The following is a 27178-nucleotide window of genomic DNA, read 5'->3' on the forward strand; positions in this document are numbered from 1 at the left end:
TCGCTTAACATGATTCATTCCTTCATAAAAGGAAGAGTTAAATGGTAAACACAGACGTCTTTATCTTTGAGTGTGAATTTTCTAACAATGAAGTATTAGAAAATGCCCACCTTTGTAGAGAGCTGCAACTTAAATTTTTTCGCAGTACTGTTTCACGTGAGAAAAAAACCATCTGCTTCAGGTTTCTGAGTTTGGCTATTCCACTTCTTTAGCCTTAATTAGGGCTTAGAGTAATTAAGGAAAATAAAGTATATCGTGGCAGGGCTTCACACGATAGTTCATTAGTACAAATAGTTATTTAAAGGCGAAACAAAAATGTGTTTTAATTTCGAAAATCATTGAGATATTTCTGAATATTTCAAGAACCAAATATTTTCATAAGTTTAAGAATTGATAGAAAAAAATTTACTCTATTTTCTTGTTCACTCTTTCTTTAAGAATTTACACAGTGGGCCTTTAAATGAAAGGGAATTAATGAAAACTCCTCTTGGCGTTGTAAAAGCACGGAGATGAAGAATATTTTTGGTAAATAATTTGTGCAAGATACTGTGTGGGGATCTTTAGGAAGAGGATAGAAAATTTCGACTGATATACAGTGTGGAAAACACTACGTTTTGGGCTGTAAATCGAAGTAATGCTGACGGAAGCAGTGCTGCATTAACACCCTCGGGGTTCCCTATGCACCAGGCGTTCGGGGGCCCACTGCGATATGACAGATGAGAGCTTAGGGCTGATCATAATGGCCCCAAGGATTGTGCTACAGTGCCTAGTTAGTAATCCGTCACTGAATGGAAGAAATTGGTACACTAACTGCAGACCTACGAAACTGAGTGTATTATAAGTAATATCAAAAGTGGATGAGGGGAAAAGTATGAAAATGGCCAAAAGTCGCGAGTCATCAGAGTTTCGCCGTAGTTGACCGTTTAATTGGCGTAGCTATACTGGGCCTGTTCACTCCCTTAAAATAGGTCTTGTGTTAATTCGCGGTTACGCGGTTACCGTCGTCTGCTATTGTGTATGCTAGAACTTCCTCGATTTGTGTTTGTAGTCAGGACAGAGTAGCTGGTAATGTTATAAAATGTATTTGAAGGTATAATATGGATTTAAGTAAGGTTATCGAAGTAATAGAAGAGCACATAAAACTAGATAGGTTTAAAACAAATCTCTGTAATTTAGCTATAGCGCGAGCAGCTTGCGTCGTGATGCGCGTGATCGAGTGGGCTATGGTTAAACCAAGGAGCATAAATGTCTGAACTACTTTCAGTGGCGAGTTTGCAAGTCCATCAGTCACTAGTAAACTAAATAGTTATTGGCGAAACTTTGATGTCCACGTTTTTTAACACAGACTCTATGGCCATTGTCATACTTTCCCTCTCATCCACATTTGGTAATATTTTATCAACTCGCTTGTAGAATTGCAGATAGTATCTATATAAGCAATGAGGAGACCACGCTTGAACATTAAAAGCTAAAGTTCTGGCGGAAAATAAGGCAAATTTCTTGTTTTACATCCAGGGACCTATATCTGCTCTTTAGTGCACCGATGTGTTTGTTTCTTCCACACTGTCTTCTTTCCAACCACTCGTTCGTTAGTTACGAGTGATCAGTTATGGAACTTAAACCCGCAATTATATATACCTACTCCTAATTGATTAATGCTGTAAGTACTTACTCGCATGCAATTGGGCACACTACTGAACAATCTTTTTTCAATTTATCAATTTGTTCGGATGTTACACAATCTGAAAATAAAGTTAAAACTATAGTTTTTTAATTTATGAAGAAAGTCAACAATAATCACTTGATTGTTTGGGATGACATCCTTTCAGGGGCGGTATGAAGGGCAGTGGCAAAGGAATGCATCCGTTGCACGATATCAACACTTTCTGCCAAAGGCATTCGTATAAGCAAGTCTTAAAAAAAGGAACATAGTTTTTATAAGTAAACTGAAGGAGTTTTGCCTTATAATGAATTTGACAAACCTGTCGGCTTAAGTCGTTCCGCGCCTTTGTTATGTTCCATTTCTTCCTGTAATCAAAGCACATAGTTTCGTATGGTGGGGGAAGTCGATAAACAGTCGTCTGGAAAAGATTTATTATATTTTCGCCTTTGTAGTAGAGTTAAAGGTCAAACATTATTGACCAACATTATAATTTATGTTAGATATGTGAAGAAAGTAGCATTTAGCAATGGTGATCAACCCAAAAAAAGTTTTTACAAGTAAATATTATGGCCAACGCACAAATGTTTTGAAAATTAGAAACGTTCCTATTGGTGGGATAAAATTTCTTTTCTTTTCCTTTTAGATCATCACTTAAAGGAAAATGTCTAGTAACATAACATTATACCTTAAAAGAAGGCCTTTCTCTAAATTTAAAAGGAAAAATATTAAAAAAAATAAATAGTCTCTTATTACAAAATTATAGTTAGCATTTAATAAGTCTTAAAAAAAAGAGGATTGCTGCGTTGACGTTAGTTTAGTGGCGTCTCAAATCGAACCTATTACCCCTTGCTGTTTGCAGCCCGTGAGAATTCAACCAATCCTGTAGGGGTAAGTGGTTCGATTTAGCAGACGCCACTAAATCAATGGTGGAAAAGTAGTCCTCTTTTTTAAGCCTAATTAAATGCTTATTATTTTGATTATTTTGTAATAAGAGATAATTTATTTTAATATATTTCTTTTAAATTTAGATAAAGCCTAAAGGCCCTTCTTTTAAGGTATAATATTGTGTTATCTGAATTTTTCTCTAAAGCAAAATGACATAGTTTAATGTCCACAAAAAATGAGTTCCATTATTTCAATTTAGGATCTATAGAAAGACCACCATTCCTATTTGCTACTGTCTCTCAATTCTGTCGTATACGATATTTACACTTTTGAAGGTGATTTTGTTCCAAGTAGATACGTGCATGTAAAAAGCCCGAACATTATTGGTCGGAATACTGAATGGGCTATCGAGGAAAACGTAGGCCCCGTATTGCGATCGTGGTTTCGTTAGTTCAGATTCGTTCAAATGGTCTATATGAAAGTTTACCTCGAAGGCGAATTCTTAAAAAAAGGTTCGTGTTTTAAAGCTCATTTCAATAAAATTCAGAGTTAGAGAGAGTTAAAGCAATTTCCCTACAATTAACAGGTCAGAGAAACACCTATTCAGAGTACAATGTTGCTGTACTACTCATGAAATCTTATATATCATTCTTATTGTTTGCTTTGAACGCATGCCAATCTAGAGGGCCAGTATGTCCTTCTGGATAAGAACCCACACCCTCCCATAATGTTAAAAAATCAGTTCTTCGCAAATTTTCCCATAAAAAAAAGCATGGGGTTTTTGAAGTTACAGCACATCGAATAACTTAAAACCACAGAGAAGTTAACTTTTGGAATACTTTCTAATTAACAAGAAACTAATCAAGGTGTGCCTTTTCCAAGTTTCATTAAAAACAATTAATTCTAAGTATGTTATTTTCATTAATTTGAAAAGTATGGCAAAAACGTTTTCGCTGTACCAAGTCAATCTAAAATGTTAGCACGTTCAAAGCTATTTTCTCCAATTTTCATGCTGGTTGAAAAACAATGGGGTTTAGCGTTGTGCGTGCTAACAAGTTAAGTTGACAAATTACTGTTTTCTAAGGTAAATGACTTTCAATTCAAATCTCGTGAAATACCAATAATTTCATTTTAGCGAAAACTGTATGCATTGATCAATGGTAAGGAATAGGCGACCCGGATTAATGGTTTTGGTTTGGATACGGTCAGGTTTTCTTTAATTTTGCCATAATCAACGTACCCATGATCTTCTTAATGATCTTAGAGAGAATTTATCTAGGTTGATTGCAAGCATGATCTTACAGACTGCATATAGATATGAATTTTAAATATATTTTTCACAACTCATGAAAACGGCTTGTTAAATAGTTTATAGCACATTCCTTTTTGCTAAGGTTTATAACACGCTTCACTTTTTCAACACACTTAGTTAAAATTAAGACTGATGCTACCGATATTAATAAACAAGCTTTGATAAAAAAGCCTTAAAATTTAAAGAAAAACTATCAACATTTGGCTGATTTTCAAATTTTCAGACTACAGATCTTTTCGACTGTTATAACGTATACCTATCTTGTTTTTCAGCAAAATTTTTTAACAGTTCAATTTTTAAATTCAAAACCTATGAATCATCACTATTCACGAAAAGCCCTTTTTCTTCCGAGAAAAAATTTTAGAGAATAGAATTCCGAATCAAATAATGCCAAAAGTACAAAGAAACTAATGGTTTTTTTAATTGTTGGAACAATATTTTCGTCTAAATGAAATTTTGGTGAAAGAAAAGAAGATAAGTATATTTTCAAATTATTGTTTTACAATAATGCCTTTGAAACTGGTAATTTGAATATCAGTTGCTTCAGTCAAATAGTTTTGACCACATATCGTTTAATTTTAAAGGCTTTGTTATCAAAGGCGTTTTCTAATCATTTATCTATGATACCACTCATTTTCCGTCGGCGTGTAGTATAGCAACATTTTACTAAAAGTAAGTGTTGTTCCTGTTCCATTATGTATTTTCGAAATTACCTATGTATTGTGTGTAATTCTTCAAAGAAAGATTTCCCCATTCAACATTAATAGTTGATGCTGGATCCTTCCCAGTGAAAAACCACGTTCTGAAAAATTAGCCACTAGATGTTTAGAATTTCTATATGACACGAACAGGTTTTGCATTGAAATTCAGCCATACCCATCACATTTGTCGAGCTTCAGCCGTCGTCCAAGAACGTTTACGAACCAACATTCTTCAATCATACCCGTGTCGCTCATGTTTATGTTACCGCTGTACATGACATTCCACATGACTTCTCGTTCACGATAAGTTCTTGCCTCATCATCAACACTATTTTTATCCTAATTTTTGCAAAGGTGTAATTTACATGAAATTATGGTTAGTAGCCTATTGACTTAGGTGAAATGATGGAACGCATTGGGGGTTGCTCACAAATTACAAAATGCTATATTTGGCGATTAAAAGGTTTGGTGGAAATATCTTTTTCCATCTTGTGTTGCACAAAGTCGTGACCAATAATGACTGAACGATGCATTATGGTATATACCTTTTTCGGTAATATATTATGCAAATTTCCTACTTTACATACGAGTTTTTGACAAATATAAATTTCACGATACGGTTATGTATCTAGAAACGGCGTTTGGGCAAACATTGCTTTCGAGGATAAGAAAGGAGCAAATTACAAGGTTATTATGGTCGTTTTTTCATGTAAACCGTAAGCAAAACTACGTGCATCTCTCAAAGCGTTTCATCTTTCATATCTAGGTTCTATGGCAATACGTGCATTTTTGAACGAGAAGTTCAAATAACATAACATTATACCTTAAAGGGAGGGTGAAAATCAAGTGATTTTTTTTATCAATTCTTCCACTAATTACAAGACCAGTCTGCATAGTGAAACATTCAGGAAATACTTCCGAATGATTTTAAAATTCAAATTAGGTTCAGATTTTAGCGATAATTTTAAAGAAGGTCCTCCGACCAATCGCGTAACGCCCTGCCTTTTTATTAACACAATTCTCGTGGCACGTTCCGTGTCGAATGAATTTTATCACGAGATATGATAAAATTTGCTCGCGACGTGACAATCGTGGCGCGAGACATGGAGCATGCTACGAGAATTTTGTTAATAAAAAGGCAGGACGTTACGCGATTGGTCTGAGGGGCTTCTTTAAAAGTATCCTTAAAATCTGAACCTAAATTGAATTTTAATTTTAAAATCATTCGGAAGTAATTCCTGAATGTTTGAATCGATAAAAAAATCACTTGATTTTCCACTTCACCCTCCCTTTAAAAGAAGGGCCTTTTTCTAAATATAGAAGGAAAAAATATTAAAAAATAAATGAATTAGAATTTTATTAGTCTTAAAAACGAGGACCACTGAGCCGCCATTGTTTTAGTGGCGTCTGCTAGCCAGAACCTTTAACCCCTACATCAGCCTGAGATAATTCCCTTAGGAGTAAGTGGTGCGATTTAGCAAGCACCACTAAACCAATCGGGGCGCAGTAGCCCTCGTTTTTAAGAATAATTAAATGCGAATTATTTTGTAATAAGAGACCATTTATTCTTTTTAAATATTTTCTCGTTTATATTTAGAAAAATGCGTACTTTTAAGGTATGATGTTATGTTATGTGAACTTTTCCATTAAGTAATTAGTGTGAAACGTATGGAATATTTATTATTAAATAATGATTAAATCCAAGAATCCTACCCAAACATTAAAGCTATGGCAGTTGTTTTTGTCCTTATCGCAAAGCCAATCAAAGAGTGTGCTGTAAGATAAAATATTTATTTATTTTGTAATATATTTAAACAGCTTCGGCCTTAAATCCTCCTCGGGTCTCCTTGGAAAAAAGTATCGAAATGAAAAATCGGGTATATGGGGTATTTTGATTAATATTGAGCTAAGTTATCAAAAGTAATGAACAACAAGAAGTTAATTGAATTGGCCAAAAATGTAAATAACCTCGATTGTGAAACAAACTGAATTTATGTTAAACTGGTTTTGCTTTGGTCATATAAATGCAAATTTAAGACCAAAGCAAGTTGTTTCATTATCGTGATTATTTACATTCTTGGTCACCTCAATTAACTTCAAGAGAAGCACTTTACAAAGACTTCTCTCCTCATCCTGGAATTGTAAAAATATGGAATAACCTGAAATACTTGTTTACGTATTCCAAGCGATAGAACAGCTACATTTTCCAATAGTCCATTGGTAAATATTATATTCAATACTGATTCAATACATACTGTTGATTGTAGCACGTGATCATGGCAGGCAATTCCGAGTAAAGCTCATCTCTGACTTCAGCGTCTACCGTTGTAGGATAAGAGTAGAAAACTTGAAGGAAACTTATTAGCTGATATCCACAAATCAAAAAACACGCTAGGCATATCGGTAGCTTTAGTCTTTCCAATAATTTAACTACCAGCTCAATGGTAGGAATTTCACGATGCACCGGTATGTGGCTACGCTTGGTACGGCAATTTATACAATTTCGCTTTACACCACAGTTACGACATTTCTTCATTTTTGATTCTTTGAAAAAATAATTTCACACTTAATGTTATTCTGCACCTTGAATGAATCAACACAAGTACACATGACTAAAAGGGCGAAAGATTTTGCGAATGAAATAGTCTGACAACCATATCTTATTTTATATTGATAAAATAACACCAAATCATTAATGATGCGAGTGACCCATTAGCGAAGGACATCTCACGTGCATTATTCCGTGATTAAAAGCAGCCACCCTGTGCTTTGAGATTGTCGTCGATACTCGGTAGACCCGTTAAAAAGTCTAAAATTTAAAAAATTAAAATAAATATTCTCACTTGGAGTTAAATATTAATATCAGTTCATAATTTCCTGATAAAAATTACTTGTATTTCCTCAAAACTTGTAATGGAGCCTAACGAAGAGAAACTTTTAATAACGGAATGAAGCACGCGAGGTGTCGGTAGCTAATTTGTCACTCGCATTACCTCTGTGTTTATTACAAAAAACAGTCTTAGGCTTAGAAGCAAACTTTGAAACTTTAAGAAATAAAAATATAATATAAACGGAGCGGTTTTGGTAAGTTGATTTTAGTGATATTTTATCAATGTAAATCGATAAAAATGGTTTTTCCATTAAACGGAGGAAAAACGGAAGGTACACCTTCCTCGTGTTACATTTATTTTTTCGTGAACTAAATTAGATTAGACAATATCTGGGCCAGTTTTGATCTTACCAATCAAAATAGTTTGAAATAAACTAAGCATTTAAACTTACCTACCTTAAAGATTGACGTTACGCGTTTCTCCTCGTAATCTAAGAAACTTACGTTTAAACCTTGCTGGCTAAGTTCGCTTATAAATCTGGATCGATATTAACGATGGAATTACGTGCGTGAGAACCCTTTTTAATTGAAATATACGCGCCGTCTTGTGGAACGTCACCATGAAGTTGGCCACGATTTCGGGCACAACACACTTAATTATGTATTTCAATATCACGGTCAAGAAACTGTACTTGAATCTTGCGCGTATCACCGTGCCCTTCAAATACTAAGTTATACCTCTAAAACTGACCAGCAGCGTTTAATAAACACGACTGCGGGACGCCTTAAGCTCGTCGCCGACCAAAGGGTTATTTTTTAATATTACTATTTGATGTACTTGAGAAATTCAATGAGAAACCAGGGATAGATTTAGAAGTAGGAATGGAGAACGGTTAGTATTTACTTCAGTCCGACTCATAGCCCAGTATAGAGTCCCTCCCTCCAACACATAACGAAAAGTTTAAATTATCTTATTGGCTCACTTAAACTACGTTTTGATGACGTTGCTGACGGGGACTGCGAAAAATTCGTAATTGCTTTTTACCTCTGTCGCTATGACCCGCCTCTTCTTTCGTAACCCTCCGTCCCGTGGAAGGGGTCCGGGACTTCGACGCACGCCCACATTACTAGGTTCTCCATCCCTATTTCTAAAATTAAATCTATCCTCGCCCTTACCAATAATTCGTTCACAAAGAAAGCCACGATAAAAACTCGAGACACACTTAGAAATTCGTAAATTAGTTGTATTGATCCTTAATTTCGGAAATGGTTGTCAATGGCCCATGTTCCTGCGTGTAGAAAAGAAACATTTACCATGTTGCATGTTGTGATGAAGCATATTTATTTTTGCATTATTGCCACACGGCTTTTATGTTTGTCCCGTGGAAAGGGGGTCCGGGACTTAGACGCGCGCTCAGATTACTCTGTTCTCCATTCCTACTTCTAAAATTAAATCTATCCCTGGAAAAACCAAATATTTTATTCAGATAATCAAAACTTCCACTGTTAATTGTTCTAGTGGTGGGGAGAAACCCCACTTATATTGAGCCTTCGTTAAACCTTTTTGTGTGCGATGCTCATACGAACGAAAATCTATTTCGTACACCTGTTATGGTTTCTGCTCCCAACTTTTACTGGTACGCATTATTCCGTATGATTCAAGACTGTCATTATAAATACTAAGGTATAATCGCATTAATAATGTCGTTAGCGGCCGAGCTAGGGTTGGCAAAAAACCGGAACAAACCGGCAAAAACTAAATTCATGGTTACAAAGTGGTAAATTGGAGAGTTTTAAATGAATTTGCGTGATGTTTGTTAATGTTCGGTTTAGAGCTCGGGATTTTTTTTATCCATTATCCACAAATTGGTGGATAACCGATTATTTATAAAGAAAGTTGTGGATAAAATACGACTTAACTTGTAAATACTGTGAATAATTTTCGAGTAAGGATAAAGATAAAATAACTTGGATAGTGGATAGTGGATAGATAATGCCGAGCTCAAGTTATGTTAGAAAAATAACGAAAGTATTTTTAATTTTCATATTTGAGGTATTTATTGCTGCGTTAAATTTTGTTAATTAACAAAGCCTGCTTGATTCAATAAACATATGGCGAATCTAATAGCTAACTTAGAAGCGCCAACTATGGACTTCTTAGAATCGATCAAATTTCATAGGCAAGAAATTTGTTAATTATTTATTTCATTATGTTACAAACCAAAATCGTACTCGATTGATTTTATTCATAATTAGAAAGAAATTTGATAAGCAAGAAAAAAGACGGAAAATTATAAAGATGTCGGGGTCATTTTAAAATATTGTAATATTAACACAAACTACTAGAGGCAGCGCAAAACTTTAATCTGGCCGGGGCCATCTTGATTAAAAAATACTTGATATATCGGAAGTAGTTATAATTACTAAATGATAGAGACGCTAAAGAGAATTGGAGCTCGGCATTATCTATCAATTATCCACTTTATTTTATCTTTATCCATACCAGAAAATTATCCACAGAACTTACATGTTAAATCCTATTATAATCCACAAATTTCTTTATAAATAATCGGTTATCCACCAATATGTGGATAATGGATAGAAAATGCCGAGTTCTAAAGAGAATACAAATCCCGAGAGTTATGGTTAATCAATAGGCACTAGTTACGTTGACATACAAAGCGGTCTCGAGATTTTTTGCCTACAAAACTTGATTTGCCTTCTACTTTCTTTCAATCCCTGGTTTTAATTTTTGAAATCTTTTAAAATCTCATCTTTAAGGTATGAAAGTTTTTATCCTTGTTTTGCTGGCTTTTTTGGCGGATATTTTTGTGCCAATTGAAACCACAGTCTTCCATAGGAATATTAATATATTGTAGATGTATTCGTAAAGTAATGGGACAGAAAGTCCCAGCCAAATGCCCAGATATCCGCCAATGTTGCTGAATAGTTCCACAGACTAAATTCGAATTGATGAATTTTATAGGTTAATTTTCTAATGATTATAATTCCAAACTCGTTGAATGCAATTACTCATTTCCGGAATTTAATTATTTGATAGAAGTAGTAATGATTAGCCTAACCATTTATCTTTAAATCAGTCAGACTAATTTCTCAAGGAACAACCCCACTATCAACAATTAACTAACATTTAAAAATTTTATTTTTACCCTTGAAGGGTCAGTAAAGAAGGCATCGGCCGGTGGGTAAAAATTAGATTAATACGTCATAGGAATGAGGCTCAGGAAAGGCATGGTTTAAAGAAACGTAAGGCATTTTCAGGCGATACATCTAAATGACTCAACTAGATGGATCAAAAAGTTGAGACCAAAAACGTTAGTCGGTTTATTTCGAAACTACTACTTAGGGGAATTGTCCCTGCAACTTCGCGAGAAAAAAAGGACTAGGTGTCCTGTCCCACTTGGCGTCACATAGTTCCTGTGACGTAGTACAAATAATTTTTACCCAAACGCCGACTTCTCCTTTGCAGTCCATTTAAAGCTTAGTGGAGTTTCTGATAGGTACAACGAAAAATTCGGAAAAGTATCCGGTTTGTTTCACTCGTCCAGCAAAATAAGTCCTTTGTAGACTATGAAGCTCGCACAAGGAGGCTGACCATTCATTACTGCTACTTTCAAATAAACACCTGATTTTTACCGAAAATCGAGGTTTGTGAGTGTAATATACGTCGACATTGCCTCTTAGCTCCACAAAAACAAGAGCGTCTCGTAATCTGCAATTTCATTTAAATGTTTTATTATACATGTGTTGATTTTTATCTGAATTTTTACTTTCGCTCAGCCAACGTTGAGAAAGTGAATTCAAAATGTTCAGTTCTGCAATACCAATTTGACTAAGTTGAATTTTCTATTGCAAACAGGGCTCTGGTTTATATTAATTGCTAGCACTTACTCGCATGCAATTGGGCACCCAACTGAACAAATTTCTTTCATACTACTAATTTTTTCAAGTGTTACACAATCTGAAAACCAAAATACACTTTTTTATTTGGGTAAGATCATTCGTGACATAAGAACCATAAATATGACACTTCCGATTGCGTAATGCTAAATTTCTCGATAGAGAATTTGCGAGTTACTGGTTACTATAAAACCATATTACTTCTTGCTGCTCACCAAGAGTTGCTTATAATAAAGGTTTTGACAAATGTTGATCTAGTCGGCGAAAATCATGTTTCACTCAGAAAACAAATCAATTAGCGTATTGCATAGAGTGTCATATAACTATTGCTGTTCTTTGCTTATGGTTATGTATATTATTATCACTTGATTGTTTGGGATGGCATCCTGTCAAGGGTGGTATGAAGGGCAGTGGCAAGGGAATACACCCGTTGCATAAAATCAAAACTTTCTGCCAAAGACATTCGTATATACAAGTCTGAAAAGTGAAAGCAATTTTAATGAATAAACATAATAAGTTTATAATCCCCACGGAATTTTACACCAGAAGCCTCTCCTAGCTTGGCGTTTACGATGAAAATTTCTCGAGCAACAGCAGCTTGTGATGCCGAAAAGCTGACTAAAAGAGACAGCTTTCGGAAAATGATCATCGCCAACGCCAGTCACAGTACAAATCGTTGCTTATTGTAAATCCCCATATAATAAACTGCTAATGTTACGAATTGGTCAAACCTCTCTGCTTAAGTCATTCCGCGCCTTAGTTATGTTCCATTTCTTCCTGTAATCAAAGCACATAGTGTTGTATGGTGGCGGGAGTCGATAAACTGTGGTCTGAAAAATAGCAATTGAAAGGTTTTTTTCCCCCTTTTTTTTTAGACCGAAATATCAAAATATAACTACACAACATTAAGATGTATACCAGGAATCCATAGATTGTAGTTCAAGGGATGGACTCTATACCAATTAACCAGAAGCATTTAGACTATCAATTAAACCAAATGAGACGTTTGTCCAAGTTTAATACCCAATGAAGAAGAACATTCCGAAGTGCTACTATCTATGAATTTCTGGGCATGCTCTATTTACACTTTTGAAGGTGATTTTGTTTAAAGTTGCGACTTGCATGAAAAAGGCTCGAGCGTTATTAATCGGAATACTGTAAGGGCTGACGACGAAAATGTAGGCCCCGTATTGCGATTGTGATTTCATTAATTCGGTTTTATTCAAATGATCTATATCAAAATTGACCTCGAACGCGAACTCTGAAAGAAACAAATTGTGGGTATACTGACCAAAGGCTTCTTAAGGTAAACCTATGGCGCAACTACCGCCCCTGCAGACCCTGCGATCTCCAGCGGCGCCTACTTCGCCTCACCCTCACTGGGTGGGCAAAAGTTTATGTTAGGCTAGGTTTGGATAAGGAGTGGGTTTAGTTTAAGTTAGGCTAGTTTAGGATTAGGTTAGGTTAGGTTTCTACTTAGATTTGGTTCAAATCTGGGTCAGGTTGTGTTTCGTTTAGCCATAACAATGCACCAATGATCTTCATAGAGGGAATTTACAGAGGCTGATTGCAAGCATTTGATTTAAAATATCTCAGCCCACAAATTAGGCTTCATTAGAACACATTGATTTAAGATGTTTCAGTTTTAAAAAATTATAATGGAAGTGGGTCATCTTTAATAAATAAAATAAAAATACATCATGGCCCTTAAAGCTTAATTTTTAGTTGTTTGTAAGTTACTTTTTCCAGTAAATTTTAGTGGGTGTCAGGTCTGAGTTGATTTATTTTAAGAGATATAAATTACGGACCTTATTATTGAAACTTTTACACCTGTAAAGTCAAGGAAAATCGCAGAAAAAGATCAGGGAATACCTGGAAAAGTTTGGGAATTTTAAACTGTAAATTCCGGGGCAACTCTGGTGGGGCACAAACATGACTCTCGCTGGCAGCGCATTTGACGTAGTTACGTCACTGAGGGCAACTTCTCTAAAGTTAACATATTCTAGAAAATACCTATGTAGCCTGTGTAACTTTTTAAGGAGTAGTTTCCCCATTCCACATTGATAGTTGACACTGGATCTTTCCCAGTGAAAAACCAAGTTCTGAAAAACAATAGTGGGTTAATATTATGTCAAACATTTTTATGTGAAACAAAATATTTTTCCAGTTATACCCATCACAATTGCCTAGGTCCAGGCGGCGTCCGAGATCATTTATGAAACGACATTTCTTTATCATAGTCATGTTACTCATGTTCATTTTGCCGCTGTACATAACATTCCACATGACTTCTCGTTCACGAAAAGTTTTTTCATCATTGTTATGATGCGATTTATCCTAATTATTGTAAACGTGCAATTTACAGGGAATTACAGATAGTAGGTCATTTGCTTTTTAAACTTAGCTTAAATGATAGAACGCTTTGGGGGCTTTTCGCAGATTATGTAAGGCACAAATCGCGAGGAACCCTAATCGTTTAATAACGTAACGAACACTGCTGACGCTAATATGCTAGCATTTGGAGACTGTATTGTTTATTATTATATTTTCCTCTAAAGCATGGTAAAATAGGCGAAACTATAATGGCAATCGTTTTCGGTTGCGGAAAGTCAACAGGAATGCCTTCCATGATAAATTTAAATTATGTTATGAGGTTGTTGTGAACATAAACTAGTATAAACAACAACAATCTTTACTGGTTAGCCTGGCTCTAAGAAGCCAACAGCTAAAATAAAAAAATTTACGCGTTCAATTCAGTTGCCGTTCGGCCGAAATAGTTTTAAACTCTAGTTTTTAATTCACAAAATAAAGTTTATGAAATATGATCCATAAGTAGGACACTTCCAATACTAAGTAATGCCAGAAACTGGAGCCTCCGAAATGAACTAGGCCCATGCATGTCGCGAAGCGAGAATTTTTTTTTAACCAATTTAGTTCGCCGTGGTTTTACGCTTGGGGGCGCTTATATTACCGTAAAATAAACAAAGTTCAACACCGTGACTCTGTCGACTGCTTAAGTATTTGGGCCAAGGTCGCGGATTGTAACTATACGTTTTTATTACTCTTACTGAATTATTTTAATTGAAATAATTTATTTTGTTGTCATCAATACAATCTAACCAAAAGATTCAATAAAAAGTGAATAGCCCAAAAACATTTACGTTAATTTTAGGATGAAACTTTTCTCTATCATAAACATTTTATGACTGACCCCTAATATATCAACGAACGATAATTTAAGGAAGACCCCTGTCACAACGGTAATATAAGCGCCATCTCGTACACATATATGGTGAAAATATTTTCCTTAACAAACTGGATATTTCCCCACATAAAATTTGACATGCATGGGCCTAGTTCATTTCGGAGGCTCCGCAGAAACATACTGAAAGCTAATTCGAGAATTGACTACGCGTGATTTTGAAGTACATCTTCCTATTTAGTCTGTACTAAGTCTTTGACAGCGCCTCACCAGGCGTCGCTTTACAAGAATCTATGACGTTTCAACTACGTCACTGCATGAATACCTCTCAGTGACCAGTAAAAAACTTATGGAACATATCCTATGAAGTATGAACTTTACTGGTATCAGATATAGCTGAGCTACACTCTATAATAAATCACTGTAGGACAAGGACAAGTTTATGATTAAATTGAAAAATCGAACCCAAATATCCGAATCATAACAATTGTTTTTATCCATATCGCAGAGCCAATCAAAAAGTGTACTGCAAAATAAAATAATTACATATTTTAAAATACATATTTTCTGTATGCCACCGCACTTCTCCCCTTCAATATCGTTCCAGAAATCGTAATTGTGAAAGGTCATAGCAAAAATTTTCAAAACTTTACTCTATTAAAAGCCTTTGACAAAGGGAATCCAAAATCCGACAATAGACAATGTCGTGGCTTGACGACGAAGAAGTTCGTACATATTAAAGTGTTACTGACATAATTTTCATCATCCACAAACTTAAAATGCTAAAAAAATCCTTGAAAAATCTACTTTATTATGATATGTTTACTTTTGTATTTGGTTTCGTAGAAATTTGTAAAATTGCAATCAAAGTTTAGTGTTTGGAAAAGGCCTAGTTAAAATTTTGTTTCGCTTGATGACGTAGTAAGGAGAAACTTTCACTCTAGATGTCGCTCACGTGACGCCTATAAGTGTCTCAGCCTAAGTGTTAAGCCTATTTTATTCAGATTCGCGCGGCATTAGTAGACTCGGGAGTCTCGGGCGCGCGCGTTTGGCTTTTCCGCGAGATGCCGTGAGTGACGTAGCAAGGAGAAAACCCGCCAAAAATCTTCTTCGTAAATTTGCTTTTGTCCCCCAAATTTCAAGTTTTCAAAGTGTTTTTTCTGTGTTTTCCTTCATATTTAAATATTAATCAAGCATATTTTTGGAATCAGAAGAGTTTAAACTCTCAAAAAAGTAAGGTTTTCTTTAGATTTGAGATAATTTTTAAATCACGTCGCTATTCCTTTAAGCTAAAGAAGTAGTTGGTGGGTGACAATAAGCGCTGGGTCTTAACTTATCGAAAGACAACGGTAAAATGGAAAAATCACATTAGACCTAACAAACATCTATTTTATTTCAGTCGGTTAATTATTAGATATGATCATTTTAAATTAGAAAATGTCAAGATTGTGGGACTGTATGGCAACTTTGTTAAAGGGGCAACAAATGTCAGTTTGACATAATTACATTCGATAACATTTTGCGACCCCAAATTGAACACTTACTGTTGATTGTAGCACGTGATTATGGCAGGTAATTCCGAATAAACTTCGTCTCTGACTTCAGCGTCTACCGTTGTAGGATAAGCGAAGAAAACTCGTAGGAAACTTATCAATTGATATCCACAAATCAAGAAACACACTAGGCATATTACTAGTTTAGATTTATTCAAAAGTTTGACCACAAATTCCATGGCTGGAGTTTCACGACGCATTATTGGCGCCGGTAATTGACTGCTATTGTTACATTTCTTCATTTTTGATTCAATTCTGAGATAAAAAAGAGGATTTCTTAGTCTGGTTCTGCCTGTATATTTAAATGAGCTACACTATGTAAAAAGAAAACCAGCACAGCATTGATTTTATATGTCAAGTTTCAGATAATTTCAAATAATAGAACAGGGTACGCTTTTTCTACAACAGCAGTTTTGAACTTTGCCGGTGTTTTTTAACCACGGTTGTTATTTCAGGAACTGCTCTTAAGCTAGATTCCCACTCGACCGAAAAAACCCGGCGGAAATCACACAGCCAACGGTAGAAATTTTAACTTACGCCGGCGTCCGGCGGTAGACCGTTCACACTACGACTGAATTTTCAGTTTGGCGGTAGATATTTTTGGGTCACGTGACAGATTTGAGTTGTTTCCACAACATCTATTTCACACTCTGAATTGCTATCTTTGTCCCCTTGTCGCTTAGATCGTAAGGGATATTTTCTAACCTCCCCAGTATAGTCTTCCTTATTAACATCTTATCTCTTTTTACTTTCGTAAGTTTAATTTTTCTTTCTTGGTGGTATGTTTCCAATAAGCCTTGGTCAACCACAAAAAAATGGCGGCTATCAATCGATCTCGCGTGTGCGTGCGCTCTTGAAATTTATGACGTTGTCAGTGGGATAATTTCATTGGCCGAGACACCGGCGTAACGCCGAACACGACCGAAAAAATAGAACACAACTTACGCCCGACAGAACGGTAATTCCGTCGGACTCGGCGTACAGATTTTTCGGTCGAACCCCTTTCTGCCGGGTTTCCGTCGTGTTTTCCGTCGAGTGGGAATCTAGCTTACATATTTTCTCTATTTGATTGATTAGATTAACAAATTTGATAATACAGTTCCATTGGAACTTATTTCGTCTCTAACCAATCAGACTAGGTTTAAATAAACTAAGCACCTACCTATTTGCTGGAAGTAAGTTTCTAGCAAGAAGGAATACTCGCTAAAGAAATATTTTGTTGCTATAAATATCTCCGCGAAACTTACGTTTGAGCTTCTGGAGCGAAATTAACGATGAAATCACTCATATGAGATCCCTTTTTAATTGAAGTATAAGTTCCATTTGGTAGAACGTCCCGAAGAACTTGACTATAATTTCGGGCACAACACACTCAATAATGCATTTCAATTTCACGGTTAAGAAACTGTACTTGAATCTTGCGAGGAAAACCGTTGCTATTAAAATACTCAGTTGTACATGTAAAACTGACCTGTAGCGTTCAATAAACACGACTGTCGGACGCCTTAAGCTCGTCGCCGACCAACAGGTTTATTTTTGAATATTGCCATCTGATGTACTCCGATCAATTCAATGAAAAAACAAATAATGTATTCACCCAAAAGCTTCCATTGTTAATTGTTTTGGCGATTGTCGAGATAATATTTATACTGAGCCTTTGTTAAATCTCAGATTAATAATCTGAGGTTAAATCTTTGTGTGCGATGTTCATGTAAACCAAAATCTGTTTCGTACAACTGTTATGGGTTCAGATTCTAATGTTTACAGATACGCATTATTCCATAGGTTTCAATACTGTCATTATGGAAACTAAGGTATAAAAGCATTGATAATGTCGTTAGCGCCCAAGTACTTATGTTTGCATATTCCCAATTTCTCTTTTGTATGCGAATAGATTTATAGCTACCCCTCGCCGAAAATCGATCTAAACAAGATCATAACAACATCTGAAGGACCTCAATCACATCTTAAACAACACTTGACCTTATTTGATTTATTTTTTGTCTTAAACACCGCTTTTTTATGCCTCTGAAGCATAGTTTCAGTGGATTTGGTTTTAAGACCTTATGAACTTGTTTGGTTGGGATATGCTTACCACCCAACCTTATTGAGGGCTCTAATTCTAGACATTTTGGGATCCGAACGAGAACAAAATTCTGTTAAAACTGCATTCATTTTATTCAGGTACCCTTAAATTTTGCTCTATGGTGGCAGATAGCTAACTGATAATTATGGTGGTGGGGTTACCTTAATAGCTGATTTGAAGCTTATGTGTTTTTTCCCCTTCCCACACACGGAATATTACAAAATGATATTCGTGACCAGTTACATATAGCGTGCAATACACATTATTTAAATATTTCGTTTAACACTACAAACGGTTACCAGCCCTAAAGAGTGATTTATTACAAATGGCTGGAATTTGAAGTAGGAGAATTAAGTTTCACCAATATGGTTTCCACCGCACTCCCAAGGAGAAAATAGTATTTAGGGTGTTTCGTGTTTCTGCGAAGGGGTAGATATGTGGCTTTCGTTTCGTTTCGTGTTCTTGCGTGCGAAGGGTTATATACTTTGGTTTAATGGATACATTTTAGAGTAAACTTCGAAGGAGACATTTTATATAGTACAAGAGAGTTCATTAACAGTTAGTCTTTGTTATTTCACAAGTGTGAGAAAATTTCTTTTCTCGTCTAATTGAACTATGTATGTTCATCAGGAAGGGATTTAGAACGCACGGTTCTTTGAATTTCTTGCTGTACTGTTTCTGAATGATATGAAACAGTATCGACGTTCTTCACTTTGATCACTTTTCGAGAATTTTTCGCCCGTTTCAAGTGCTATTTCGTTCATTTTTGAGGAGAATTTTAACTTTATATCGGTTAAGACTAGTACCGTTGTTTAAAAATATTCTCGAAAAATTTGGAGATTGCTCAAAAGTGAGTAAGTGACATGTTAAAGTGAGTATAATACCAATATTCTGGGTTCATCGTCTAATTATCATATTTTGACATCATATGTAACAGATCGTCTAATTATCATATTTTAACATCATATGTAACAGATCGTCTAATTATCATATTTTAACATCATATGTAACAGATCGTCTAATTATCATATTTTAACATCATATGTAACAGATCGTCTAATTATCATATTTTAACATCATATGTAACAGATCGTCTAATTATCATATTTTAACATCATATGTAACAGATCGTCTAATTATCATATTTTAACATCATATGTAACAGATCGTCTAATTATCATATTTTAACATCATATGTAACAGATCGTCTAATTATCATATTTTAACATCATATGTAACAGATCGTCTAATTATCATATTTTAATAGAGCTCGGCATTTTCGATCAATTATCCACTTTATTTTATCTTTATCCATATCCGAAAATTATCCACAGAACTTACATGTTAAATCGTATTATAATCCACAAATTTATTTATAAATAATCGGTTATCCACCAACTTGTGGATAATTGATCGAAAATGCCGAGCTCTATATTTTAACATATGTAACAGATCGTCTAATTATCATATTTTAACATATGTAACAGATCGTCTAATTATCATATTTTAACATCATATGTAACAGATCGTCTAATTATCATATTTTAACATCATATTTAACAGATCGTCTAATTATCATATTTTAACATAATATGTAACAGATATTAAGGAAAAGCGGCGCTAGTTACGTTAGCAAATAAACCAAGGCAGTACCGACATTTTCTACATATTTTTGTGTAGTCATCCATCAAATATGAACAAATTTTTAAAATCTTTGTAAGGCCAGGTCTTTAATGTACTAAACTATTTCTCATTGTTGCCTTGAAAATTTTCTAGGATATTTTTTCCGAGGACCAAAAACTGTTTTCCAAAGATATATTGATAGTTTGTAGATGTATTCGTAGAGTAATGGCACAGAAAGTCCCAACCAAATGCCCAGGTATCCACCAATGTTGCTAAATAGTTCCACAGACTGTAAATTCGTGTTGATAAGATTTTGACCTTGATCATTATTATTTCCAACTAGTTTTATATGATTTACATAAAACTTATTTATTTAAAGAAGCAGAAATAAATAACTGCTTAAGTCCGACTAATTTTTCTATGAAGAGCTCCACCTCTAAACGCGTATCGAAAATTTTGAAAAATGTTTTTTTTTCTTTTCATTTGTTTCTGAATTTTATGCTTCTGTCATTACTGCTTCTTCTTTAATAAACACTTTTTTTTACCGAAAATTGAGGTTTATGAGCATAAAAAACGTCGACATTGCCTCTTAATTCCACTATAACGATGGAATCTAGTGACCTGAAATATATTTTGAATGTTTTCTTATAAATCTGTTGAATTTATATTCTGAAATTCTTACTTTCGATCAGCCAACGTTGATAATGTGAATTCAAAATGCTCGGTCCTGCAAAAATTAGTTTTTATTAGAATAATAATCTTTGGTAGCCTTTGCATTTGCTCAAAAATTGGCAAAATTGTTTCACGACGTTTGAAACTGAGATTTCATCGCAATACAGTTTCAACTGTGAAAAACCTCAGTTTTAGGTTTCGTTTCGCGATAATTTTCCAATTGTGGAAGTAATTTAAAGTAATCAATCCCGGATGTAAACATAATATCTACATTCTACTATTACATAAAAACACGTAGTTTGTCCGACCCATCTTTAATGTTACCACAACTTGAAACTAGAATCTATGGAAAGATGGTCCTATCACTTGCACTTACTCGCATGCAATTGGACACCCCGCTGAACAATTGTCCCTCATCTCATTAATTTGTTCGGAAGATACACAATCTAAAAAATGAAAAAAAAAATTAATGTAGTTTTAATTTATTCAGGTGCTATCAAGAATTTAAATAGTAGAACGCGTTGTTGGTGGTGCTATTAGACTTCTTATTGGCTGATACATAAGGGAATAGCAGTTGAGAATTTTACAAAGATTTTATAAATAACAAGAAAGGACTCTCTTGATTATGAATTAGTAAAAACCTCTCTGCTTAAGTCTTTCCGTGCTTTAGTGATGTTCCATTTCTTTCTGTAATCAAAGCACATAGTTTCAAACGGTGGAGGAAGTCGATAAACAGTGGTCTGCAAATTAATAAAAAGTTTATTTTTTGGCCTTTTCACTTAAAGGAATATATATACATTGTAGCATAATAGTATCGAATGCATTAATGTCAAACGGACATTTTCTTATTCCCCTCTTACGAGATTCCCATAGAGTTCGAAAGGAATTATTATTTAGAACCCAACTTCAAAAGGATAGTTTTGAAATCAAAGCTATGTCACTTTTACCAGTCCCCTTCCCGGTTGAATTATCCATGAAAACGAGTCCAATGCCTATTCTTGTGCATCACACTACCTAAATAAGTTAAATAACTAAAACACTAACTAACCAAATAACTAGTTATCAGCCCATAACTCCGTTGGCTATTACATAACCACAAGGAGAAAATCCCTTAGCTATGACTTAATGTTTTTCCCGAGTCTATTACCCATCCGCAATTTGGACCTAAGCTCTGTGGAAAGATGGCCCTTCCAACTTGATTCAAATTATAAATTCTTGCATTAGTAAATAAACCGAAGTTATCAATGAATGGATAATTAACCAAATACAATGGACCAGTCGTGGCGGCTTGAAAAACTGATGTATTTGTTCCCCAAAAGTCGTGCAATGGTTGATAGGATACCATCTGACGCGCCATCTGATAGCGATCCTTTGGGATTATGAAATCCTGAAATTAGCAGAAGTAAATTGGCTGTAGGTTTACGCAGAAGCTTAAGACAATAAGTTTAGTAAAAGGCGTTATGATTTTATGAAAAAAAAATCGAACTCAAGCATCCATTGATTCTTTCAACTCGAAAAACCTTTTACCATGACTGTTTCTTCGCATTTTTATCCGGTTTCTTTCCATCAACAATTTCATTGATTTTCTTTAGTTGCCTATTGATAACCAAATTAAAATTGCCCCGTGTAGTCGCTTTCTAGTTTTTAAGACTTAATTTACTGAATTTTTGTTTCCAACTATGTGGAACAAATGCCACTTAAGGAGACGACTAATTTCATTCACTAAATTATTTTTATACTATGCCGTCTGAGGGCGCTCTTACTAAACTGCGCTATACAGAGACGTCAGACGCACAGTGGCAAGTTGGGGGTTGTGAAATGGGTAATGGGCAATCTCCCTTAATGCATGAAAAACTTCGGTTCATTTACTTCTGCTTCTTGCTTGTATTGTATTTACACTTTTGAAGCTGATTTTGTTCCATGAGGATACTTTCATGAAAAAAGCTCGCACGTTGGTGGTAGGGATAAGGAAAGGGCTTTCGAGCGAAACGAATGCACCGTAGTGAGATTGCGATTTCCTTAGTTCGGTTTTGTTCAAATGATCTTCGATCTCAAAATTGACCCTGAATGCGAATTCTGAAAGCAAAAACATGTTGTCAAAGCAAATATTATTTACCAATTTACTATTGGTATGGCAACATATTCTCCTAAATACCATTGTAGCCTATGTAATTCTTCAAGGAACGATTTCCCCATTCAACATTAATAGTTGATGCTGGATCCTTCCCAGTGAAAAACCACGTTCTGAAAAAACCGTGGGTTGATGTCAACAATTTTTTAATCTATATGAAGTATTTTTCAAGTGAAATTGAACCACACCCATCACATTTGTCGAGCCTCAGGCGGCGTCCAGTATCATTTATGAACCAACATTTTTCTATCATACTCATGTTGCTCATGTTTATGTTACCGCTGTACATGACATTCCACATGACTTCTCGTTCATGAAAAGTTCTTTCCTCATCATCAACATTCGATTCTGCCTAATTATTGTTGATAATATGTAATAAAAAAAAATTAGAAATTTTTATTGAATCAGCTTTGCATAAAATTGACCTAAAATGTGATGATTTTTAATACTATTAGAACTGTAATTATCTATTTAGGCCTAATTCTCACTCGGCGGAAATCTATGGCGTTCGACTATTAAACAAGATGGCCCCGGCCAGATTATGCTTTCGCTGCGCCCTCTAGCGGCTAAAACTTCTACGACCCCGGAAATTGTATTTTGCGTTATTCTTTTCTTATTTATTAAATATCCTTTCGATTATGAATGAAATTAATTTAGTGTGATTTTTTTTCACATAAACACTAATGATAACTTTGTTTTTAAAACATATGTTTTAAGAAAACTAATTAAGTACAGTAATTTGTTTTTATATTCGCATTATATTTTATTGCCGTTTGAAAAACTTAATGATAATTTTGACCAAACACTTTCCAAGATTATTTTCAGTTACAATTTTGGATAAACAAAAAGATAATTATAAGTATACGCTATAAAATATTTCTATTATCGTTTAATTACCCAAATAACCCATGATAACAAATTTTACCAAGCACTTTTTAAGGTTATTTTCAGTTACAATTTTTGACAAAGAAAAATGATCATTGGTAGTTTAAATTTGCCTCAAAACGATAAAAATAATTGGTTTACCTCTTAATTTTAACTTAAATTAAGAGTAATCAATTACTAATCATCACTTATCTTAATAGTTTCTTAAATAACTAAAATACAGTGGAGGTTGCAAAGCCACCTAGGTATGGTTCTAGGTACTATTTATAAATTTCAATGCGATTCCGCACGCGAATAAAAAGGGGAAAAGGCACCCAGAAAGCAAGGGTCAGACAAATGCTTTTGCCACTCGAATCGCAAAAGCAAAAACAAAAAAATTAGAAGCTTAAATTATCATTTTTGTTGCACAAAAAATATTTGTCTTGGATTCCAAGCCTTATATGGGTTTCTTACTCTAGGTTCCCAAGCCCACTGTTGAACTTGACAGTTGTAGGTGGCTCAATCTGGATATTGTAGATCAAGTAGTTCGATTTGGGTTACCGTTCATCTTGTAATATATATGTGGGCTTCATTATTTAGGATCCTAAACCTAATATGGGTGTCTTTCTCAAGGATCCCAAGCTTTATTTGGGTCTCTTACTCTAGGATCCCAGTCAACAATTTTTAACGGTTACACCTAAATTACACTATAGCGCGAGCGGCTTGCGTCGTGATGCGCGTGATCGAGTGGGCTATGATTACACGCAAGGCTAGGAGGCTTGGGAATAAGGTATTTTTCGAAACTATTCCTCCGTACCAGTGAGCAGTGACCCCTGGTGTCTTAAATATTAAACTGGTCCCGGGAAAAGTCACTTTTCCCTATTTATATTTCTTCGTGTTCCATCTAGTGTGAATCCAACGTAATTAATAAGTCAATTTGATGAAGTTATTTAATTTTTTATGTTGAGATGGTTGGCTTTCAATAAAATATTTCGTACCATAGAATTTTCCTAGATTAATCAAATTTTTGGTGGAATTTCCCTTTTTGCCGTTTTTAGGAGTCAAAATTTCTCTAGATATGGGAAATTTTCCTCAATCTGGCATCACTGTTCTGTTCTAAAAAAAATCTCTCTGGACTCTCTCCAGTCTCAGCCTAGGAGTGTATACAAAAATGCACAACTGGAGTCGAAATTTATGTTAAAATTAAAATAATTATAGTGGTCCCTATATCAACTTTTAATAAAAGTAGGAATTAATAAACTAGTCATTGGGACCAGTGAGTCTCACGTTATGAATAAAAAATAACTGGTCCAAGCTATTAATAAACTGGTTTTTAACCAGTATACCAGTCTTATTTCCTAGCCTGAAGGCACGGATGTGTATTGTAGGAGTAGAGACTCGTAGCTTCCACTCTACTAAAAAAAAGCTAGACCTTATTTGTCCATAAAAAGGGGGTATGAATTTTGAGCCTCCTTCCAAACCTAGACGAGCCCAATGAGATAGATAGAGTTACAATTCAAATCGGCTTACCGCGAAACACATTGTGTTTATCAAGCACATTTATCAAAACATGATAGCGCCACCTGTCACCCTCTCGCGGAACTAATTACAACTTTTACTCGTTTATTTGCAATCAGAAACATCGTTATGATTTTATTTCATCTATTTATTAGATTAAAAAGGACTAGAGTTTTTATTATTTAACTCGCGTATTTTATTTAACACGTTTAAAAACTATCTTGACAGCTTATTAGTTGTTACACAGATTATAGCAGCAGACGGTAATAAAAATGTTCTTAGGGTGGCGCCACCCGTATTTGATAAAGATTCATGCTCGACAAAAGGTGTATCGCGAAACGTCGATCTCGTGATCTCACGTTGTGACTCTAGGTTTAATATATATATTCTATCTCATTGGACGAGCGCATGTAAACAAGAAAGATGGCCGCGAGCTACGTTAAGCCTCGGTCTTTTGTGTATCGAATCCGAGTAGATGATGATATGATTAAATTAAATTTTATATTAATTAAAACAACGTGGTAGGCGTCAGATTTCGTTCTGGTAAGTTAGTGAACTTGTAGTTGTAACTTGTATTTCTGTGCAGATATTAAGTGAATTTGAAGATTGCATCATTTTTGTGTCGCATTTAAGAATGGGATGCGATGATATTGATAAATTAATTTTATCATGGTTTAATTGATTTCTAGCCTTCAAGGTAATTGTTTATCCTTCTGGTGATAGAAATCAAGGACATTTATTTTTGAACTAGGGTTTGTAATTATTATATTACCAGTTCTTAATTTATTTTGATTGAGATAAGTATTTCAATATTAAAAATAATGTTGAATTTTTTTCTTAAGATAAGTGATGATTAGTAATTGATTACTCTTAAAAGTTAAAATTAAATTAATAAAAGTTAATTAAATAAATTATAATTAGATTTTAAAGGCAAATCTAAACTTCAAATGATAATTTTTGTAAAAGAAAAATTGTAACTGAAAATAACCTTAGAAAGTGCATGGTCAAAATCATTATTAAGGGTTATTTTTTGAAATAAAATTGTTTAACACCTTTTGATATAAAGCTTATTGCTAAAACAGTCGACTTATGTATTACTCAGAAGAGTTTAAATTTTAGGCAGATATGAATTAATCTGCAATCGCTTAACCTTATGATTACGTTAACATAAATAGCTCCGTTCTAGTTCTAATTGGATTTAAGCAAAAACGGATTTATGCACTCACATAAATCCGTTTTTGATTTAAGTAATTGTTAAACTAATCTGAAATCGTGTAACTTAAAAAGTATGTTAACTTAAATACCAATCGCGTAACTTAAATAGTATCTTAACGTAATTATTTCATTAGTTTTTTGTTCAAGTGAGTGTGATCAACTTAAGTCGTTTTTTTTTCGTTTGAGTACTTTAACTTAAAGGGGCTGTTCGGAACGTGGGAGAGGGGTCGTAAAGCCCCTTTAAGCGATCGAATTGAAATCATAATAGTGAAGGTAATTATATCATTTGAAGTTTGAATAAGTTTACCAACGTGAGCGTGATAAACTTACTGATACGTTAATAATAGTGAACGTAATTATAATATTAGTTGTTGTTGGAGTTCGTTAATATAAATCTAATTAAAACCATAATAGTGAACGCAATTATATCATTAGTTGTTGTTTCAGTACGTTAACTTAATCTAAACCGAAATTCAATATTAACGCCGCATACAAACTTTGTAGTTCTAGTAACAGCTATGTGCCGCCGCCGATAAATAAAACACCCTTGCACTAAAAAGAAATTGAGACGCGGGCGCGGCAGTCGTCGACCGTTCTAAACTCTAGTAACGAGAGTCACGTGGTCCCCCTCCTCTCTCTCTCTCTCTTTCTCTCTGGCAAAAAAAATAGCTAGCCCGTCGAGGGAAGAGTGAGATACTGTTGGTGAAAATCGCAGAGAGGTACTAAGCCTCAATAGCTCAGTCTGTAAGGCGTTGTACTCTGGTGCCTGTGTGGATACAGACGTGGCGGGTTCAAATCCCGGTCGTGCCAAAAAATTAATTCTTCAATAGTAAAATATTTACGGGACTTTGTATAGATGTCGCTGAAGTTCGTATTTCTAGCGGGAAGTTTGAAATGAAAGTAACTTTATTTATGATGGATTCTCCCAGGTCACATGAAAAATTGGGGGCAGAAGTGGGGGGGGAGAAGGCGCCCAGCCGTAAGGGGTAATTGCAATGCTTC

The 27178-nt window shown here is 34.7% G+C and overlaps 3 protein-coding genes and 1 long non-coding RNA gene across 4 annotated transcripts in view; 1 reads left to right on the forward strand and 3 right to left on the reverse strand.

The window, feature by feature from the left end:
• Positions 1-27178, forward strand: part of LOC149708846 (uncharacterized) — a 159359-nt gene that overhangs the window by 20906 nt on the left and 111275 nt on the right. The gene's annotated exons all lie outside the window — the stretch shown is intronic.
• On the reverse strand, positions 1659-2959 carry LOC149708847 (uncharacterized). Its single transcript, XM_089863031.1, has 4 exons — positions 2874-2959; positions 1983-2081; positions 1802-1913; positions 1659-1742 (listed from the first exon to the last, which is right to left on the reverse strand). The coding sequence occupies exons 1-4, from the start codon at positions 2910-2912 to the stop codon at positions 1669-1671; spliced, it is 324 nt and encodes a 107-aa protein (XP_089719157.1). The 5' UTR covers positions 2913-2959; the 3' UTR covers positions 1659-1668.
• LOC149708848 (uncharacterized) lies at positions 10128-11770 on the reverse strand. The gene is made up of 5 exons (XM_089863043.1): positions 11678-11770; positions 11304-11373; positions 11183-11227; positions 11049-11124; positions 10128-10350 (listed from the first exon to the last, which is right to left on the reverse strand). Exons 2-5 carry the CDS (start codon positions 11342-11344, stop codon positions 10168-10170), a joined length of 345 nt encoding a protein of 114 aa, XP_089719169.1. The 5' UTR covers positions 11345-11373; positions 11678-11770; the 3' UTR covers positions 10128-10167.
• Positions 12055-13415, reverse strand: LOC149708849 (uncharacterized). The gene is made up of 3 exons (XR_016380032.1): positions 13326-13415; positions 12398-12573; positions 12055-12142 (listed from the first exon to the last, which is right to left on the reverse strand). It is a non-coding gene; the product is annotated as an uncharacterized LOC149708849 (long non-coding RNA).

This window comes from Phalangium opilio, unplaced genomic scaffold (genome assembly GCF_054372755.1).
Source record: "Phalangium opilio isolate 3A_F unplaced genomic scaffold, DU_Popi_V2 ptg000013l_1, whole genome shotgun sequence".
NCBI classification, from domain to species: Eukaryota; Metazoa; Arthropoda; class Arachnida; order Opiliones; family Phalangiidae; genus Phalangium; species Phalangium opilio.

Excerpts from the sequence above, each read along its gene's own strand:
- LOC149708847 (XM_089863031.1), bottom strand. The coding sequence starts at position 2,912 with ATGCACGTATCTACTTGGAACAAAATCACCTTCAAAAGT. Across the intron at positions 2,082-2,873 it reads ACAAAATCACCTTCAAAAGT|ACGACTGTTTATCGACTTCC; the intron begins GTAAATATCGTA and ends AATCTTTTCCAG. Across the intron at positions 1,743-1,801 it reads ATGTCATCCCAAACAATCAA|ATTGTGTAACATCCGAACAA; the intron begins GTGATTATTGTT and ends CTTTATTTTCAG.
- LOC149708848 (XM_089863043.1), bottom strand. The coding sequence starts at position 11,344 with ATGAAAGAAATTTGTTCAGTTGGGTGCCCAATTGCATGCGA. Across the intron at positions 11,228-11,303 it reads GGGTGCCCAATTGCATGCGA|AACTGAACATTTTGAATTCA; the intron begins GTAAGTGCTAGC and ends TTGGTATTGCAG. Across the intron at positions 11,125-11,182 it reads TCAACGTTGGCTGAGCGAAA|ATTACGAGACGCTCTTGTTT; the intron begins GTAAAAATTCAG and ends ATGAAATTGCAG.